The following is a 21,636-nucleotide window of genomic DNA, read 5'->3' as shown; positions in this document are numbered from 1 at the left end:
CGAACATACGAAGTAACCATTGCTTCCAGTTCCAGTGGCGGCCATGTTATTTGACAATACAGCTTGAGAGGCTCATTGGGAAGTCTTGGCAGGACGAAATAGCGGCGGTAATAAGGAGCCAAATGAAGTTATATGACTACCCTGCTTGCTCAAAACGCTTAAAGTTTCTGCCAATGGCGTCGGCAGCGGCTTAGTTCTTGAAGAATAATAGATGAAGTGCACTTCTAAATAAATAGAAGTAGAGGAAAGGTAAAAAGAAAGTCAATCCGCATGCATGCTTGTGGAATCTCGGAAAGCAAGAAACCTGTGTGCGCCACAGGACCTCAATGGATGAAAAAGTGAGTCGCGAGGAAACGAATAAAATAATTCTTAAGTCTGCACAGAAGAAACAAACCTTACGTTATGCTTGTTTCTGGTCTGGAAAGATCGCTAACCTTAATCAAGTTCAACTCCTTAAAAGCCAGAAGCTGCTCCCATTTTTCCGCCATGATTGTCCTCAACTCACACTGGACCTAAAAAGAATGTACCATTCGTGGTTTGTCGCCATTAGAATATTTGTAGCGTGTCTACTTTGCTATCCCGTTTGTAAAGTTGTCAAATGTCATAACCTTTGCATAGGTTTTCTTTTTCTGCAAATACACTTTGCTTTGCAGGGACGAATCCCTCAGAATAGCTTCGATAGCCTGTTTACCATGGAGACTGAACGGAAAAACAATCATATCACTCTCCTTTTTGCTTTTCCATTTCTTACTGCGCGCTGCTACGATGACCTCGGCATTTCGGGGCGTAGCTCTGCAGGCAGTCCATTTTTTCCAGCAAATATCCCTTTCCTGTACCTTGCTGTGGTTTGTTTGCCAAGCATCTATTCATGGCAGCCATCTCATGCGTGGCCACAAAGGGGTCTCCAAGTCGTATACGGAACTCTGTTGCCTAAGCTCCGCAGTAGTATAAGGAAATTTCACTTCTCCTAGCACAGCCAGGCTCTTCCTCGCCACCGTGTTACGTTGGATGGAGCATCGATCATAGTTTCAGCATTCAAGTGCTGTTCTGCAAGGCCACCGTGGATTTGCACTCGCACGTGTCGAAGACGTCGTCCGACTGGAATCGCATTCCCGCCTCTATCGCCAGCAAGTCTGCTCATGATTCATTCGTGGCTGCTCTCGTGGAGTTGTAACCCTAGTTTTGTCTATAACGTTGCAATGACATTCGCACTATATGAATAAGTAAATGAATAAATTTATGATGCTCACTCGTAATTAGCTTGAACAGTGTTGAAAGTTGGAATACTGAGCCAATGAATTGGTACTGATTCATCGTGGCTATAACAGCGCGAATAACACAGACGAAGACGAGAAGTCTACACAGCACAGCGCTGCTTACATTCAACTGGATTTTTATTGAAGAAAACGATAACATATATAAGAAACACGAACACGAGGTGTTCTGTTCGTGTTTCTATACGTGTTATCGTTTTCTTCAATTAAAAAAAGAACAAAAAAATCAGGCGAAGCTTGCACTAAGCCGCGTCAGGCTTGAGACAGCGAAACCGGCCGATTCTGAAGATAAATCTGAGTGCTTCTAAGTTGTTTCTAGGCCTTAGCTAGGTGACGCAGGTTGTTTCTAGGTTGCTTCTCGGTCTCACTAAGCTTTAACTAGGTGATGCTAGGTTGTTTCTCAGCGCAGAGAAGTTCGAGTTAAACCACACACAGTCACACACTCGACACGGATGTCCAAACTCCAGAGACAGAACCTCGCGCTGACACCAAGCGTTCGCACCACTCAGATCTACGGGCACGACGTCGTTGGCGTATGCCTTCCATCGCTTCGGGGTCTCATCGCAGCCGCCGTTGCCTTTCCCGTTCCCTATAGTATTCTCTCGTACGTACTCGGGGTCTTCGGCTCGACGTCGTCGCTTCGCAGCCATTTGTTGGGCTAACTCTTGCCTTCTTCCTCTTTAGTGGATGTTGTGTGCAGTGGGATTTACCCAAACTCTGACACATATATGTTTATGATGATGATAGTTTTTTGATAGGCCGCACTGTGGCACACACCCATTTGATGAGGATAGTTTTCTTCTTCTCTTTTAGTGGACCAGTGGTGAGTATTGGGAATTACACCATTTCTGTGGCGCTGTTGGGATACGGGTGTCTCAGCTCGCGACTGCTTCTGCGCAGAGCTGATAGACGGAGCGATCAAGGCGACGGTGAGTTAAGGCAAATTTATATACATATATACAGAGGCTTTACATATTCGGCGCTGGGGCCGACAGCTTATTGGGCTCGCACAGCGGTGCGACGACGACCCGGGACTTCTTCGTTCGCTCTCTCGCTGTCTCTCTCTCTCCGCGCAGCTTGGTTCTTTTATAGCCCTGGGCGATCGCTTGCATCAGCCAGGAGCGCGAAGCCTCCAATCAGGAACCGCCGTTGGTCGCTGGCTCGAACCGGATCCGCGGATGAGAGGGCTTGCCGCACGTTGCGGGAGAGATTTCCTTTGGTTGCGTCAGACGCAGCGCCGGAGTTGCCGGGGATTGCGTAAGGCTCCCGCCTCGTTGCATCAGCTGGTGTTGACGCTGGTTGCGTCAGACGCATCGCCGGAGTTACCGGGGATTGCGTAAGACTCCCGCCTCGTTGCATCAGCGGGTGTTGACGCTGGTTGCGTCAGACGTTTTACCAGCTTGAATGCCTTGTCGAAGCAAGGAAGTTTGGGTTGGGAGCCCTGGCATAACAGCGCATAGCCGTTTGTGATGATGATGGTACGGGATGAACAAGAAACGATTTATTGCACAGCCTTGCTGTGAAGAATCGAGTTGAAAGGAAACAGTGCTACGCCGTGTCCACTTCTCGTCTTCGTATGTGTTATTCACGCTGTTAGCCACGCTCAGTATTGAATGTCTTGCGTATAGTGGGTCAGCGTTTTTCATTGTTCTTACTTCCAGAGGCTTTGCCAAATACGAAGATGTAAGCCACGGTCTCCGCGACAAGAAATACTGGCCTGGCTACAACGTGGCGTAAGTAACTGCTTATCTCAGGGTGCTTGCTATGTTTTCTTTACAGTTACGATGAGAGCTAAATACAAGTCGATCTTGGTATCTTGGAGCTTTTGCGGCGTTTATTGAATGTTAGACGAGGACCGTAGCTTCCTGCAGAAACGTGACGTAGGCCACCACGCTTTCAAACGTTCAAGCAATGTGGAATGTAAGCGTTTTATATGCTTGCGCAAATGTGAGCTAGTCAGTTTTACTGCGACCGATGCCTAATTCGTATTGTGGCGAGGGGCATCATAAAAATCTAGGCCTGGTTAAGAGCGCCTTATGTTAGAATTTTTAGATATGCTTTTGAAACGCGAAATTTATTTTTAATCACCCGTCATGTATTGTAAATATAGTCTGTATCGAGAGGATCCTTGGTGTTTGGACTTTTCAGAATTTATTGCCTTTGGATGCACTCACTTTACTCGTCGTAGATTACGAATGCTGTGTTTTTTTAAAAGATATTTTCCAGAAGTATTCGAAATGACGGCACAACCGGAGAACATCAAGAAATACGGCCGCTATTACAGCTACGACGAATGCCCGCGCGCTAGAATGTTCCAGCGAGACAACGGCAAGCTTACAGACGTGGACTCCGTTGTGACGTACTTGAGGTGAGTGCAAGGCGCTGGCTCCTAAAACTTGCTTGTAAAATATGTACAATTGTACAGAACGCGCACGCAGCGATGCATTGTCCATTTTCACGGTTTCTTTGGAATTTCTGAATATATGCCTTATGTAGTACCGCGCTTGAGCGGTTATATTTTTCGCCGGCTTGCTTTCGCATCCCATCTTTGTGGTACGGCGTCAGAATATTCCCAGCTTCTGTGCATGCATTAGTGACAAAACGTTTTAGGAAATGCTGCATAACATAATCATGCTTAATCTGTTTATGTCCTCTGCAGGATGAATGATTTTCTGACGAATTCATTTATGTTAACTAATGATGAAGTATCTCTCGCTAGTATCCCGAGGCCTGTGTTCAGCCGCATGAATCGTACGCTACAAACTTTTCATGATGTCGCACTACTGAAATGCGCACTATCCCGGACTGCAAACCCCTTTCCCTTGGCATTCCTAGGAATTTGCACTTTCGCGTGAGTTGCATTAATTTTGCTTAATATCAGTAGCACAAAGCCCGTTTTACGGCTATTACAGCGACTTCATGGGTTCTTCCAACACTCTAACGCCCTTAGTATTGAAAAGGAAGAAGCGGCCATGGTCCCTTCAGTATGAGGGACGAAGGGTACACCACCAGCTGCAGTGGTCCTCTAAAATGCAGCATCTCGCAACCTTCTTTGGTCTCAGTGTTGACACACAAGCCATTGGTACATGATGACGTTCCCTATCTTTCCTTCCGATGTGTATACAAGTCAGCTTTCTTGTTTTTCAATCTTTACGCCTTTTTTTGGAGCATGTTAACATACGCAATTGAAGTGCTTAAAAACTTGGAATTGACCCCGTAATCACCCGAAAAAATTACGGGAGCCAGCTGCCAGCTTTCCTCGACTAGATTGATCAACTCAGACGTGGCCACCTTGCCTTGCAGGAATCAGCGGCTCTGAGTTGCAGAAGTCACACGGTTTATGGCATGTGATACTGTGAACATAATGTAGGCTACTACGGAGGTGCTAAAATGTGTTGTTGCATAAACTTCGGAGGTTGCCGTTCACGAATTCTTGTTTATTCACTGCGCAATTTAAGTTTACTATCCACCTTCACCTCCCGCAAACAGAATACGCAGCCGCAACAGTGGTACACAGTAAACCACTTTAAACCGATGAGGGGGTTTTTACTGTATCCATAACTAACGCCCTTAGACCCTAGAAGAAGAAACTTTCACGAATTGGAACAGTAATTTCATGAGCTCTTCGAATCGTCTAACACCCTTATCATGGAAAATAAAGAAGGCTACTACTCAGACAACATTCAATTTCATCAGCATGGATGGGTCGAACACTCCACGAACGCAGACCACCATACATAATACCGTTGTCATTCATGCAAACCACCACGTTGAGCAGCTCTCGCGCTACACCACATGCGTACACGAACCACGTGGTATATCCATGGCCATGACATCTTGATCTGTCGCTCAGTGCCAGTGGAAATATTCCTGTTTCGCATATTTAAACAATAAACGTTCGCAGAATACGTGTAAATTTAGGGTGGGATTCTCACTAGCCCTAGAACAGTCAGATCTGTTAATTTAAACAGGCTTAATAATCAACGCTTTTTAACATAAGTGAATTCGTATTATAAGCTGGCGCTCCGTCGTATAGGCCATAAGTCTTTTCGGCAAGCCATAGCTCCTAAAGAATGTTTACGTGAACCATTAATCATTATGCAAACTAAAAGGCTATTACGGGAAGCAAGAAAACCCTTAGATCCCCGTTGTTGCTCATTCTGATTTTTCTAAAGGGTAAATTCAGTGCCTGAAACCGCTTGAAAGGGAACACCAGGCTCACAGTGCACTTATTCATTTGGCTGTAAAAGTTCACAGAAACACGGTCGCTTTTGTGAAAACATGTGAAGTGAAGACGTTCTGATTGTTTAGTGCAACTCAGAGTAAAAGGAAACAAAGTCAGGGGTAAAAGGGAGCACAAGTCCTCCTTGTGCTCGTTTCTACCCCTACGTTTGTTTCCTTTTATTCGAGTTGCACTAAACAATCAGAAGGTCACGGGATACCGTTTCGCCCAAACTAATACTCTTGTAAGTGAAGACGTAGCTGCGATAATAGAAAGGCCACTCATCGCGTCGTGATGACCTTGAGGAGCTCGTTGATAGCGCTAACGAGCGTCTGTATTGTAGGTGGTATGTCGGCGTCATACGATGTACTCGCAGGTACAACGACTACAAGAACGACCCGTTGTCGCGCTGCAACTGCACTCCGCCCTACAATCCAGTGCTCGCCATCTCAGCGCGCACGGACTTGCTTGACCCGAACGGACAGTACGATGCCCCTGCGATGAACCGGCGTGCTGTCGGTGGCATTGACGCCAAGGTGATTGACAACAATTTCTTCTAAAAACGTTGGGTAATTTTTCACGAATAATTGCGAGTCTATAGTACTCGCGAAATATTCTTGCAGCACGCAAGCAAGAAAAAGACATATAGATTTACGTATTATAAACCAAGCCGCACAGACATCGCTAATACATTCTTGAAAAGAACTACTTTTAAAGCTGACGAGCGCTAAACGGTTCGCGACCGTAAGCGGTTCTCTCTACGGCAATTCTTCTCAAGAGAAACCGGTCGCGCGAAAAATCGACGTGACCCTTCATACCGGCACTGCATTCGGTCGCTCTTATACTACGCTTAACACCGATCGAAGAGCTTAAGGACACATGCTTCATTGCTGTAATGAAAAAGTGAGAGTCAACATGCCATCTCGCGGAATGCTTCTTAGCATGGAATTTCGGCGCAACGTACGTCATAGCGGCGTAGCACACGCTAGATTATCGATACTTCCCATATGCGCTCACAACGCGCACTCGCGTCCAAACCTAGTTGCACCACAGTTCCTGTGGTACCTCAATAGGTATCATATTGCGATTGCGCAGCTGAACACGAGCTGGCGCGTTGAACCCCGGCTGCAGTTAAAATGCGGACAGCGGCAAAAGGGGTCCCGCATGTTGAAGTGAGTATTGATGGCGCGGCACGCAGGAAGTCATAGCCTTTCGCTATGGCACAGCTGGTACTTAGAGTCTGTACGTAAATCTACAAGAATAATTGACTAAACTTTAGATTAGGAACGTTTACTCGGAATTGGTTTGAACGCTTGTCATCCTTTGAAACAGTCGAGCATCGAAATTCACCTTCGCATTTATACTGTTGAAAGGAGGAGTCAGTATAAGAAGCTCAGAAGATCTTGAACAGGTAACGAAACAACTTTCACATTGCGTCAGTACAGTGCACACGGCAGACATTTTGCCCCTTTACATCGGCTGTATACGAGTTGCAAAACGTTCCAAGGCAGCTTTTTCGCACTACGAAAATTCATGCAGAAAGTGGTGCTTTGCGTCCTTGGCACAAGTGTTACGTGCAGTGTACCGAGAGAGTACCCCACGACGGAAAAGGCTAAGGAAGCTCGAAATTCCCCAGAAGGCAGCAGCTACGGATGAAGCTGCGGTAGCAATCCGACGAGAGCAGCAACAAGCGGTCCTAATGCGACACAGGCGTTCTGGGAATACAGAATTGGAGCAGAGGGAGAGCGCTTCCGCAATAGCAGATCATCAGAAAGTTCAACATCCCATCAACGGAACATCAAACTAGGATTTCTTCTTCACATTTTTTAAAAACCTTAAGCATTCCATGTAATTTTTTAAGGCTAAAGCCTTAGATCAGTGTGCATCAAGGCCGCGTTGTGAGCAGCAAAAAATCACGTGAGTCACAGGAACCAGCCACGCACCTCGTAGCTCTCGGCAGGAAAGCTTAGTCGTTGCTCCACTCGCGCGAATAAAAAGTAAAAAAAAAAATTTGGGCAGTTGCCACGTACCGTGGGAATCGATGCTATGCGAAGCATGCGCGTCATGGTGGCTGGCGAAATTTTTCCCATTGAGCGAATCGTTACGGAATGACGCTAGACAAATGTGGAAGTGGGATACGCACACTCATATGTTGAAGAGTATGTGTATTATATAACCAGTTGTTTACTGTTGCGTAACGATGCCAACATGGGTGTGCCAACACCAGACGCGGTAAGCTGATATGTAGTGCTTATAATCTTCAATATTGGATAGCACGAATCCGAACAGGACAAAGAAGGAACAGAGATGTACAGGACAGCCGTTACTCGCAACTAAGCTTCATTCAGGAAAGTCTCCCTAGATATACACACAGCCGAGTGGCACACGCCGGCGCACTGCACCTAAGTTACAGTCACAGGTACAGTTGTTATGCTTATACTTGTCCGTTATGACGGAGAAGCACGCACGTTTCACGAAAACGTGTGTATGTGTAGAAGGGGTTCTGGACAGTTCTTGAACAAGGTCATCATCACCGTGATCAGTGAGCACCAGCAGCTGGACCGGACTTGTTAATCGGATCCGTTTGTGATCGCGGCTACGATGGGTGTAAGTGTAGTGAAGTGCGAGGTATAGCACAGCTGGTGGAAATCTTGGATGCCTGTTACGATGAAATGATCTATGATGCCTCCTGTCCTGGACGTGGCAGCGAGGTTTCTTGATGCCCTGTCCACATTCAAGCCGTCTTTCACGCAGTATAAAGACCAGACGTTGTTGGGTCTTGATAAATCAATGTTCAAGTCACTGGTAATGATGAGAGGCCTGGTTCTCTCAGCAGATTTATTGTAGCAAGCACTGACCCCGGGTTTTGCGTAATCAACGTGGTCCGCGTGGCGGACCACGTGAACGCATGCATGGTAGTTGACCGTCTTCCAGGGGAGTTATGTCTTCGCCTTCCTCACTTTGCTTGCGTCCGCCGCGGTGGTGTAGCGGTTACGGTATTCGGCTGCTTACCCGAAGGTCGTGGGTTCGATCCCGGCCGCGGCGGTCGCATTTCGAAAGAAGCAAAATGTTAGATGCCCGTGTACTGTGCGATCTCGGTGCACGTTAAACAATACCAGACGGCCAAATTTCCGGAGCCCTTTGCTACGGCGTCTCTCATAATCATATCGTGGTTTTGGGACACAAAACCCAACAATTATTAATATTATCACTTTCCTTGCGTATCAATGTGTGTGTTCGCGGTTACTGTGTTGCTTGAGTCTTTGTATCACCTGTGGCACATACCCGCATAACATGAACTCTGGTATGCGGGTATGTGCCACACGTGACTGAGAGAAAGGGTTTCATGACGTACGCGACAGGTATTTTGCGTTATTCATGTCGTGACCAGTGAAATGTGTTCGTCATACACTGATCCCCCGCTATGCCAATTTTGGTATATTACAATTTATGGAGACGACTAGGAGAGCGCCCAGACGTAGGCGGATAGATAGATAGATAGATAGATAGATAGATAGATAGATAGATAGATAGATAGATAGATAGATAGATAGATAGATAGATAGATAGATAGTAACGCCCAAAGTGCCTGAGGTTCGCTAAGGAATGCTTCGCATTTAAAAACGTAGTAGAGAAATCAACAGGCCACCTGGGGGACTGTTCCTTGATGATGTATGGATGATTGGAAGCCTGGTATATTGCACTGGTGCATTCTGGGAAATTATGACAGCTGCTTATCATAAATTATGCTTGAGAACGCATGCATATGTAAAATTTCCCTAGCTTTGAATACACTTACTAGCTCTTAGTATGGCGATGCTGCTCTTAATTTATACTGCATGACGATTCTGTCTGCTTGATCACTTTATCTCAGCTCTCTTTCGCTCATGCGTAGGTTACAAGTAATGAACTCTTTCCGTCATTGGAGTTTGTTGGTGAGAGTGGGCCCACGTGGAGAATCCAGCCGCCCTTCCAATGGAGCACCAGTGGACTGGCAGACAGCCATCTCGGGCAGCCCGACAAGTGGCAGTTCAAGCCTATTCAGCATAAGTGGGAGCCGGCGCTGCGCAGCACCTCAAGCAGCTAAATGCTGTCAAAAGCGGTCGCGTTTCGGTGACCGAAAGGTCACTTTATACAAACAGAGGCAACTTATGGCGCAGCTTGTAATGCTCCGCAATAAAGAAACGGTCGTAAGAATGCTTTATTTTTTTTTCACGAACATTACCGTGTGATCCCTCATGAGGGGGTAAATTAGAATTTGAATTTTTTTATGCGTATGAGCGTTCGTCCTCGCTACAAAGCAGAGAACTGTAATACTCAAAGTGCAACAATTGCCTATTTAGGCTCCGTTGGTTCGGAGCCGCGCGCGCTTTTACACCAGCTACAGCCATGTGAAGGCTGCCTGAATTTCTCTGGTCGTTTTATTCTTGCTTTTATTAAAACTTCTCTAGAAACACATTATGCAACCACGCTTATGCAGTGCGAAGCCATGTTGCCTGGTGAATTACGTAGATTGATTAAGTGGGCTTCGAAGCCTCCGCTTTAAGCACCTGTGCGATGTAAAAAAAGGACTCCAACCGGAATCGACCCCAGGCATTCTGCAAGGCAGCCAAATGTTGTACCACAGAGCCACGCCAGTTTTCTTTTTCTTCCATGGTATTTAGTACAAATATGCTCAGTGTTTATATATATACACAGAGAACGAAATAGTGAAGGCCACATTTAGAGCGCACAAGATCATTACACAGAAGTTTCAAAGAACAGTGTGCTCTAAAAGAGTAATAAAGCGTTCTAAACGGGTATTAAAGTTAATTTCTTGGATAGTGGCAACCAATCCCGCAGAAACTGTAGTTGTTCACAAAAGGGTTCTCAAAGTGTTCTAGATCCATACAAATATCTCTAGAGCCATTTGTATGAAATGCGACCGCGATGATGCCATTTGCTCCGCGTGCCCGTCTAACATGCGAGTTTTCCATTAAAGGGGCCCGCAACACTTTTGCGAGTAATCATCGAATGAGCGACTGTCGGAGATTACTGCTTCATAAACTGACTGGCGCAAAAAAAAAAGAAAAAAAAACGCCAGGCTTGCGCTGAAACCGCAGCACAGTCACAGCGAAAGCTGGAGAGAGAGAGAGAGAAAACTTTTATTTGTGAAGGCCTCAAGGATTATCCTCGTTGGGTGGAGCCCTTAGTTCAGTGCCCCATTGGCTCGCGCCACACAACGTGCCCGCTGGATCAGCCGACGCTGCTCCTGCGGCTCTGAGCTGGTCAGCGCAGTCTCCCAAGAGGAGTGTGAGGGTGAAGGAATAGGGCGGCAGCCCGGTGGTTGTGGACATTCCCAGGTGCAGTAAGAGCGGCGTTTCTAATGCACAGTTGTAAGCTCTCTTGGGGCTACAATACAAGTACACTAGCAAGGTACCCACTACGCCATAAATCACAACTTTTGTGAAGTTCGGAAGCACCTACTAAGCCATTATCCGTCATTCTGCGGAAAAGCGAGGCACCAGCTACACGTCTGTAAGCATTATGTGCACTTTGTTGACGCGACGACTGATGACGGTGAAGAATTATGGCTCAACCCTTTGTAATAGATTGGAAGCTTTAAACGGCCTACCAGTTGTGTAATTCGCATTAGGTTACGCCCGGTCGCTCTGTCCCTCTCCTACCATGCTGTATAACATACGTTGACGTGGGAGAGAGAGGTGGGAGGGGGGGGGCGAAGAACTTTACTGAGACCCCAAGGAAATGGATCATGCGCTTATGGGCTTCCTTGGCAACTAATACAAGTGCAGTTGCGAGGAACCCACTATGCTGTAAATCATTGTAATTTTTGAGAAGTAGGAAAGCAGGCATTATACCATTTGTCGTCATTCTACGGAGAGCCGTGGTACCTACTAACGCATGTAAGGCATTATGCGCACTTTGTCAACGCTGTGCCTGATGACGATGAAGAATTATGGCGGAGCCCTTTGTGATGGGTTGGAAGCATTCAACAACCTTTTCGTTGCGCAATTCGCATTGTGTGATGCCTGATTACAGAATTTGCGTTCTGCGACGCTTGGTGTCTATTTTACTCTTCTACCACGCTATATTGCATATGTTAATGTGGTTCCTTCCCGATATGAAGCCTGTGTAGGACCTTTTTGCAAAGCAGTTTCAAGCATCGGCGCTTTACAGCATTTGGAGGCGCCGAATGGCTGTACGTAACGCTGATGTTGATGCTCGGCGAGCCATAGATTACTTTTGTGAGACGCTGACTTCGTTTCTTGAATTGCAAAAAATGCAAAAGGATGTACCCGATTGGGTACCTCGCATGCACTTGCTGTTGCACATGAAACAATTGTAGACAGGATGTACTCTCTTCTCACGGTTGAAAACTGCAGCCCTGCAATAAAGACAAAAAAAAAATCGGCATGGCTGAGAGGTTGAATACTGGGCTCCCACGCAGAGGGCCCAGGTTCGAACGTCGTTCCATCCTGGAATTTTTTTTTCTTCGTTTTTTTTTGTTATTTCGAGTGATAGTGGTTACGGACACAGGCGGCGGCGGCGGCGGAGAACTACGGCGCCAAAAACGGCCGATGAAATGATCTCATAACAGCTTTCGCTGTAAAAATTTTAGGATCCGTCAAGACTTTAATAAAGTTCTTTTTCTGTCTGTCAAGTACGAGCGGAGTTACCAGGGTTTTCCGAGTGCTCTAAGCGGCTTCTCACTCCTTTCATCCCAGCGAACTGAAAGATTTACTCTGCTAAACCTACCCTACTCATCCTCCTTACAGGGGGTGGGATTACAGGGAGGCAAGAAGCCACATCCGTACATATGCGCGCGTCATGAGCTTGAACACATTCGTTTGTTTTATTATTTGAACGCGCGGCTAACTTTTAGTGTGATCACGAGCGCGCTGGTGTAGATCGCGGCGCGGGATCGTCGCGGCACACCGTCGCGGCCGCTGTAACTCTGCAGCTCACGATGATCAAGTCAGCCAATAGACCTTCCCATGTGGTTTTGTATATGTGACTCAGTTGATTTTGGGTATGTGGCATCATTTGTAAGTGCGGAGCGAGCGATTTTTAGCTCATTTTGAAGTATAATTGTAAATTCGATGCCGTGTGCTGCGCTGTAATGTCTGACCCACATGTTCGAAGGAGCCTCGACTACAAATCGGCAGCAGTTTCCGACCATGTTCAAAAAGTGCTGCAAGGTGCGTTTAACTGTTATACCCATTAGTGAGAGCATGTCAACAAGCAGTGCATTGCTTTTGGGTGGCAGAAGATAATGTATGTTCTAAAATCTTCAAGTTGTTTTACACCAAAGCTGTATACATCTACCCCCTAACGGTTTCGTGTCCGTGGGCAGACAAGCGCGTGGGCAAGAAATGCGTGGGCAAAAGCCACGTGGCCTACGTGGCGTTAACACAAAACGCTGGGCCCCTCAACCACCAACAGACCCCCTCGCTCGCGTGCTACTGTGCTAGCATATGTGCGCACTCCTTGCGTTTTGACCTCGGATGCTGAGGAAAGACATTCGGAGAGGTGGACAGACGAGCCGACGAGCGCGTTCGCTGTAGACTCGTGCGTAACTGCTTCGCCACAACTAAATTTTGACTTCTGGGTGGTTTCGGGGCCATTTAACAACTGAAGGCAAACTGCACATCGTTCCTTGAAATCAGACATACAGTATTCGTTTCAGTAAAGAAAACCACCAAACAAGCACCAAACCGCGTGCTGGATTTAAAGTGCCTTTGGGCAATGGGAAAACGCTCCCACGCGTTCCGGGCTGAGATTTGGTTGCAGCTGCTTTCTATTTCACACGAATCTTCGAATGACGCCAAACGGCCCTTCGTTCTTTCCGCATGTGTTTCCCGCTTTCATATACGAGGGAGACCCGTCTAGCAACTCATTCAGTTCATTTTAACACTGCCATGGATAGACCGAGGAACATAAAGACACCAGGAGAATATCGTGAATACAATGCTCGACGAAAGGAACAGATTCACTCGCTGAAAACGGTCGCGGAACCAATCACGGTCTACCACAGTGACCACAAAGTCACTGCCATTGCACTAATGTAATAATATACATACTTCCCCATCAGGATGTGTAGTGTTTGATACAGCTTCGCTGGACGTTCACGTTCGCAGGGCGGGATGGCGGCCATTTAAAAAAAAAATAACTCTTTGAAGAACATTCAAAACTAGGATGGCGCCCTTCCAGCTGCTGAAACAATGTTTTGTAGCTTCTGGAACTTACAGAGGCAAACATAATTGGCGATACAAAGATACCTCTCCTTGTTAACCAGGCTTTTACAGGCATTGTTTCTATGTGAAACTTCTCAAAAAGCAAAGTCTTGGACATTTGCACGACAGGAATTCTCTTCAGAAGTGCGAGCACGTCATCTGTAGGTAATTCAATATATACTGAGCAGTACTATTGCGCAGGAAGTATCATATCTACTATGTCGCTAAATAGGTATTTTCTTGAGCTGCAGAATAAATATACATTGGACATCAGACTGTGAGAAAGCGCATTGATTCGTACGCATCACCCATGAATCGTTGCAAATAGGGAGACGATGAAAAATTAGTAGACGCCACTAAACTGGTAACACATTGGGGTGATTCACTCGTATGAACGCTCGAGGAGGAGGAAAAAACTTTATTATAGGTATATACAGGGAGTAAGCGCGAGGTGGCCCGAAGGGGGCCACCCCCGCACAAGTACTAGGTGGGCTCCTCATTACAGGAGCCCATTGGCGATCGCCGCGACTCGAGCTCGGTCGACCAGGGCCTTCTGGCTCGCCAGGTCGGAGCAGCCGAACAGGGCTCCCTCCCAGTCCTCCCGGGTGAGGTGTGGTTTTGGAGCGAGGTTCGGAGCTGACTGGTATGCCCACACCATGTGGTAGACGTCCGAAGACTTCTCCTCACAGTATGGGCATTTTCGAAGCTGCGGCTGAGCACAAACCGGAAAATGAAAAAAAAAATGACACTCCAGTTGTAGAAAAAATAGGTGGATTAACTCAAGACCACCTGCACAAACTGGTCCAAAACACCCTTACACCTCATGGAGCCACAGGTTGATGATCAAATGAAGGTCGCTAAGATTCGGTAAGCCTTCTGAATATATGTCCCAGAACAATGGAGCATTTTCAATACGTAGATTAAACGTAGAATATCTGTGTTGTGGGAAATAGATTGCAAGCTTTAGCTGAGCCAAAGGATGAGAGGTTACGGGAAATAATAGTCTGGACATAACACTTTAGGCTGTGTACATGTTCTTGCCAGAAAGTTGCACCTGACCTATATGCACACGAATGAACGCCAAGGTGTTTTGGTGGAACACAGGACCAATTCAGTACCCTCGAAATGCGTTGCCTTTTTCGCCCATGGGCCTAACCACCGCGCCAAACTTTTAGCAAAGTTCGTTCGTGCACTAGAAATGGTTCCCAATTCCCCGACTTAAAGACACCACTATATTTATACTAGACATGTCCGTACAGAAGAACGCTAGGTCATCCACGTACTGTAAGCTTCCCTTGCCCCCATTTGCCTGACAAGGCAGGGGCTCCTGAATATTTTCTTCGTCATCACCATCGATGTTGGTGCGAGTATTGCCTTACAACACCTCGATATTTCCCAAAATGATGAGGATTTATGACGTAGTGGGTATCTGACAACTGTACTTGCTGTAGTCGTCATAAGGAAGTTCACGACAGCCTGTGAAGAAGCCGCTCGTGCAGCTCAACCCCGAGCCCCCATGGAGTCCTTTTGCCGGCGTTTCCTGACGTTGCTTCTCTCGGCGTCGTCACAAGAACGCCGAGAAGGGTGCAGAACAGCACCAGCATGGCGTTGCACAATGTGACCAGATCTGAGATAAAATAAACCTGCAACCTCCTGAAGCAGTGCGTAATGTTCGTCACTAGAGAAATAAGAAATATTTCTCATGGTAGATTTCGTCTTATTTGCAGTTTTGCAGGAGGGGAAATAATCAATGTATTTCAAACGAAACACACTGCCACTGAAAGGTGTTTATTTATTCATTGTCTTTGTTGCGCCAGCTGAGCAAATTAATAGAAACCCTTGAACTCTCAGTGTATAACCTCTGAGACTGCAATAGCATAATAACAATATCTGGGTTTTTACGTCCCAAAATCACGATATGATTATGTGAGACGCCGTAGTGGAGGGCTCCGGAAATTTCGACCATCTGCTGTTCTTAACCTAAATCTAAGTACACGGGCCTCTACCATTGCGCCTCCATCATCGAAATGCGATCGCCGCTTCCGGGATCGAACCCGCGACCTTCGGGTCAGCAGACTGCAATAGAACGCACACACACGCACACACACACACACACACACACACACACACACACACACACACACACACACACACACACACACACACACACACACACACATATATATATATATATATATATATATATATATATATATATATATATATATATATATCTTGTGAGACAACGTGCAAGCCGAAAGACCATTTCTCCTCGAGCTTGAGCCCCGCTACTCAGACCCAAGTATTGATGATGAGTAGTTCCAGGTGCGTGGATGAAGCACGTGAATATTTCTCACAATATATATATATATATATATATATATATATATATATATATATATATATAATTTTCTTGACGTGCGGTGGGTCCAGGGTGATATGCGGCCGTAGAAGAAGAAGATTCAGAACCCTCGCCGGGGTTAACTTTACAAAGGTGAATACGGAGTGCCACTGAAGTACGTAATGTGCATTCAATTATATTCACAGTGGCTATATGGCTGACATTAGAGGGTCAGTTCGCAGTGCCCTTATTCTGGATCCTTATCAATGGCCCATACCCACTACGGGCAGTAGTCCAAAAAGCATACGCTTTGACAGGTGCTACAATACGTAAGTAATCACGATCTTTCTTGTAGTGTTATTCTGAATATTGAGGAAAGAAAAAGAAAAAAATTGTGAACGAAAGTAAAGTGCAAATATTTCTGAGTAGCTTTAAACAGTAGTAAAAAAGGAAACAACCGGTACGCTGAATACACAGACAATTGAACAATCTTTTTTGCGCGTCTGAAAAGCTTGGAAGCGACACGAAAGTAATCGCTATGGCGGAATCCCAGTCGCAATGACTCATGCCAAAGAATGGTTGTTAAATTTATTGCTAGGTCATGTAGAACCAAAGGTTCTTCTAAAAGGTTTTCCTTTCAAAAGCCCGTGACAACATAGCACTATTTTTGTACCATTAAATATTAAATGCTGCGTATATAGGAACCTTCTAGACATAACGCTATTTATCTGCGTCGATAGGATACACGAAAGCGGCGAGTTTGTCCGCATGACACACACAAAAAAATGTTTATTTTCTTTTTATTCTGACAGACAGAACGACATTAAGCAGCTGCTTTCCTAAGCTTAGGCATCCGCTTCTGTCTTGACAACGTCATCGCGCGTCCTGGGGGTCCTGCAATATTTGACTTTATTTATTTCTTCTGTTTACAAGAGAAAGGAAGCAGAAGCTAAAGGCCACGTGGCCTGACAAAGGCTTCTGCTCCTACGACAGTTCGGCACGCAGGCCGTACGTCGCACACAAGTCAATAAAAATATACTGTACATACAGATTCAACTGAATAGTCACGAAATGAAAACGACATGTGTACAAAAAAGTAGAAAATACTAGAGTAGCGAGAAGAAAACGAAACAAAAAAAAACTACATAATACACTGATAGGTCATTTGTTGCCCCAGTCAACACACCAAAATTTGCAATTTAATTTGCAATAAGTGTGATTAGTGGCGAGAGTTAATTTCCAAGTGTCTAAGGCAATCAGATGAATTTTCTCCAATACGTACTACACCAAATATCTGAAAAGTGAAGGCGTGCACTGCAGAACGTAGATTTATCACTTCTTGCACTACGGAGCCATTTCGATCTGCTTGTAGATCTTGCTACACGAATTGTATGTGCATACGAATAGGTATCGGTGCGCGCGGCAAAAATAGGTGAGCACCTTTTGTCATAAAATATGCAATAAAAACGCTTTGGATTTCTGGGCGCAAATAAACAATAAACATTCCACAATAAAGTTACATCGAGAAGGAAAACGAATCATTACGGTGAGAAATCGAGTGGGGAATTTCACAGAGATTGTGAGCGTTAGGTTTTCTGTAGCATATGAAAAATGCCAGCACGGACATATGTTTCCGCCCGCATTGTAAGTAATACTTGCCGGTGGCAAGTTATTTTTGGTCCACTTTACTTTCTTCACATTTATATCCTAATTGCTACAAATGATACCCCCTATACTTTGCTTGGCATTATTGTCTGTTAGTTCTCATTAATATGGGTCTAACCAAGAAAAACGAGCCCTTAAAAGTAATCTTCTTTCCTTCATTCATAGCGAGGGTCTCGTTTTGGCAGACTTGATCCCTTCAGGTAGCATGCGAGGGATTATTGGTCAGCTGCTGGCTTGTAAAAAGATCACGTGCTACGTGACGCCAACAGGCAGAAAAAGTGTGTTCCACACTCGCCACTATGGCTGCGATCGGCGTTGAGTAACACTTCTAGGTTTAAAAGCACATATATACCCCATAAAGTGGACGAGAGGATGACCGCCGTCGTAGCTCAGTGGTAAGCATCAGACGCGTTATTCGGAGGTCGCAGGTTCAGTCCCTGCCGGCGGCAAGTTATTTTTTTCGTCCACTTTACTTTTATTAAATTCATATCCTAATTGTTACAAGTAACACCCCCTATACTTTCCTTGGCGTTATTGTCTGTTAGTTCTCATTAATATTATGTCTAACAAAGAAAAACGAGCCCTTAAAAGTAATATTCTTTCCGCGATTACAGTATCACACATTACACATATGAATTTTTTGGTTTGAATTGCTTACCATGCCGAACGGTAACCTATTGGCAGCAACAAAGAGCGAAATTAGCCCAATTAGCCCAGAAATTTGCCAATTAACAGAACACCTGTTATCAGATTTCGGGTTACAAAGGCAACATTACATGCCACTCTAGCACTGATGTGAAGGCATATCTAGCGAACTTATTGCTCTCAAAGCACTTGTGTTCTAAAAAACGCCAGGCCTGCGCTGAAATCACAGCACAGTCATCGAAAGCTGGAAGAGCGGCGTTTCCAGAGTCCGTTGTAAGCTTTCTTGGGGCTACAATACAAGTACACTAGAAAGGTACCCACTACGCCATAAATCACAATTTTTGTGAAGTTGGGAAGCACCTACTAAGCCATTATTCGTCATTCTGCGGAGAAGCGAGGCACCAGCTACACGTCTGTAAGGCGTTATGTTCACTTTGTTGACGCGACGACTGATGACGATGAAGAATTATGGCTCAGCCTTTTGTAATGGGTTGGAAGCTCTAAACGGCCCACCAGTTATGTAATTTGTGTTGGGTGACGCCCGGTCGCTATTTCCCGTTTCCAAATAGTGGCCTTACAACAAACTTTCAATGATCAATACTAAAGAGGTCTCAGCGATTACATTGATTACGTCTTAGTAAAAACACGACATTTTCTTACATGATGTGTGGATGGCGGACCCACTCAACAGCTAATAATGTCCCTATGAATTTTCAATGAAACTTGAGTGGCAAGTACTCTGGAGGTCTCAGCAGTAACTGAATATATTTGAATATCTCAATAGCGATATTTATCGCTGCGGCGCATTCAACAATGTCGCAGAAATGAATTCAGTGTTCTTGCGAACGAGCGACATTTTCATTCGGCGAAACTGGGTAGCGGCTGGCAATCGTGCTTCAGCTTCTGTTTTATGGTAACAATGCACACTACATCATTTCCGTTTGGGCGAATGGCGCCTCTTCACTGAGGCACCTTGTAGCAGATATGGGCCATATGCGCCGCGAGTGAACGGGACTAAAGATATTTCATTGCGGCGCATTCTACAATCTCGCACAATGAATTCGGTGTTCTTGCGAACTAGCGACCTTTTCGTTCGGCGGAACTGGGTAATGGCTGGCAATCGTGCTTCAGTTTCTGTTTAATGGTAACAATGCACGTCTCCGTTTGGGCGAATGGCGCCTCTTCGCTTGGGCACCTTGTAACACATGTGGGCCATGTACGCTGCGAGTCAACGGGACTAAAGCACAGGTGCACTCGTAGGCGTCTTTGGCCTCGTTTCGGTGTAGCCACCGAGCCACCGTGGCCTCGGCGGTCAGGCTAATGTCATAATTTGCCGCAATACATGATTACGTGACTTTGCCAGCACTTATATACGTTCGGTAAGATGCAGCTGCTATATATTTTTCCTTTGAAGGGCATTGGTATACTGCCATTCATGATATGAGAACACCTGGCAAATGTGTCCCAACCAATTCTTACTCTTCTATTATTCTCCTGCATCATACCGTTAGTTACCTACGGGTCGGAAACATAAAGCCTTATGAAAAGGGCACAGCTTAAATTGAGGACGACGCAGCGAGCCGTGCAAGAGAAAAGAGGTGTACCCTTAATATTATATTAACAATATCTGGGGTTTCACGTGCCAAAATTGTGATATGATTATGTGGCACGCCGTAGTGGAGGGCTCCGAAAATTTCGACCACCTGGTGCTGTTTAATGTGTACTGACATCGCAAGTACACTGGCCTCTAGCATTTCTCCTACATCGAAATGCGACCCCCGAGGCCGCGATCAAAACCGCGATCAGCATTCGAGCTAATGTTACACCGCGGCGGACGTTGGTGTGAGACAAAGAGGGACGAGTAGTTCAGGGAAGAAACGGGTGCTAAGAATATCTCAGTCGAGAACAAGATGAAATGGGCATGGTTGAGACATGTAGCGAGAAGGAAAAAATTCTAAGAAAAGGCAAGCGCGCCGGGGAGACAGAAAGTTTGGTTGGCGGAGGAAATTGTGAAGCATGCGGGGAGAACGTGGCGGCGATGCAAGCACAGGACCGGGTTATCTGGAGGAAAATGCGAGAGACCTATGCAGTACTTTGATTTGGGCTAGTTGGTGCATGACACTGTTTAGAGAGGGTAGCGCAAAGACACAAGGAAGAAGAAACAGAGTAGCGCCCGTGGCGTCTACTCTGTTTCTTCGTCCTTCTCTAAAGAGAGGCTTTCGCCCTGCATTGGGTGTAGTCATGATGATGATAACAACCATAATATATACGTTTGAGAGTTCTCCGTGGCAAACAACCCAACCAAAAGCCATTTAAACCTTGGTTCCGTGATTATTGCCGAGTAGTGGATCAGTGAGTGAGCAAAAATTCTCTGAGGAAGCAGGAGACGAGCAAAGGTGGCCGTCTTCATTGTTGGGAAACGCTTTCGCAGGAAATTAGTTTAAGCACGAAGCTCTCGCTGACGCGCCTACTGCCTTGTTTCTATCTGTAGAGACAAATGGTTTACTCACGAAATGGAGGAAAAGGATTCGGTGGACGCGGTGGTGGCGTCCTCCGAGTGGATGACCACCATTTCCTATTTAGATGGAAGCCATGCTGAAATGCTGGTCCTTTGTGACTAATATTTGTACGTCCAAGAACAAATAACCGACCATCCTGAATCGTGGATAGCAAGAGCGCGAATACAATGAAAAGCCGCAGAATGGTCATGGAAGGAATGTACATGATTACTTAACAGAAACCGAAATATGATCGGCTTAATATGCAGCTAGGGCGTCTTTTATACATTCCAAAACCATAATGCGATTATAAGACACGCCATAGCGGAGTACTCTGACCTAATTATAATATACATTTTAATGTTAAAGAAAAATGAATATTATAATCTTGAAACAAAATTCCCTTGTCCCCGTTGCAAGCACTTATGCGCTTTTGTATACGGAGAATAACGTCACTCGGAAAGATGTTAGAAATAAGCAGTGTTGCCAAAATTGGAACACATTTACATTTTTAAAGTATTCAGGCTATACGCGCTATGATTTCATAAGAATGAAATATAACCGCTCATTGTTCCGTTTGCTAGGAAGGCGAACTTATACTGAAACTTCAGCGTTAGATGCTGTGAATTGTTCAGTTTTAGGTGCAGTAGGATCATAATTGTTCGGCCAACTATTATTAAATGTTCAGTTTTAAATAATTTAGGAATACGTGAGGTAATATGAGCAATTGTAAGCGGACTACAAATTAACGTTTCGT

General features: G+C 45.5%; 1 protein-coding gene and 1 long non-coding RNA gene across 2 annotated transcripts in view; one reads left to right on the top strand and one right to left on the bottom strand.

Moving 5' to 3' along the window:
* The window catches only part of LOC119374248 (putative phospholipase B-like 2), a 45,032-nt gene extending 35,341 nt beyond the window's left edge, over nt 1-9,691 (top strand). Inside the window, exons 9-12 of the mRNA XM_049410846.1 lie at nt 2,936-3,007; nt 3,490-3,642; nt 5,873-6,032; nt 9,392-9,691. Of these exons, the coding sequence (XP_049266803.1) occupies nt 2,936-3,007; nt 3,490-3,642; nt 5,873-6,032; nt 9,392-9,583 (577 nt within the window). The 3' untranslated portion in view covers nt 9,584-9,691. The remainder of the gene's footprint in view (nt 1-2,935; nt 3,008-3,489; nt 3,643-5,872; nt 6,033-9,391) is intronic.
* A 4,440-nt stretch (nt 9,692-14,131) lies between these two features.
* Nucleotides 14,132-21,124, bottom strand: LOC125756295 (uncharacterized). Its single transcript, XR_007414338.1, has 2 exons — nt 20,888-21,124; nt 14,132-14,436 (listed from the first exon to the last, which is right to left on the bottom strand). It is a non-coding gene; the product is annotated as an uncharacterized LOC125756295 (long non-coding RNA).
* Nucleotides 21,125-21,636: the final 512 nt, after the last annotated feature.

The sequence above is a fragment of the Rhipicephalus sanguineus genome, chromosome 11 (assembly GCF_013339695.2).
Source record: "Rhipicephalus sanguineus isolate Rsan-2018 chromosome 11, BIME_Rsan_1.4, whole genome shotgun sequence".
Classification (NCBI taxonomy): Eukaryota; Metazoa; Arthropoda; class Arachnida; order Ixodida; family Ixodidae; genus Rhipicephalus; species Rhipicephalus sanguineus.
The sequence above is the reverse complement of the archived record's forward strand: the minus strand, read 5'-3'. Positions and strand labels throughout refer to the sequence as shown.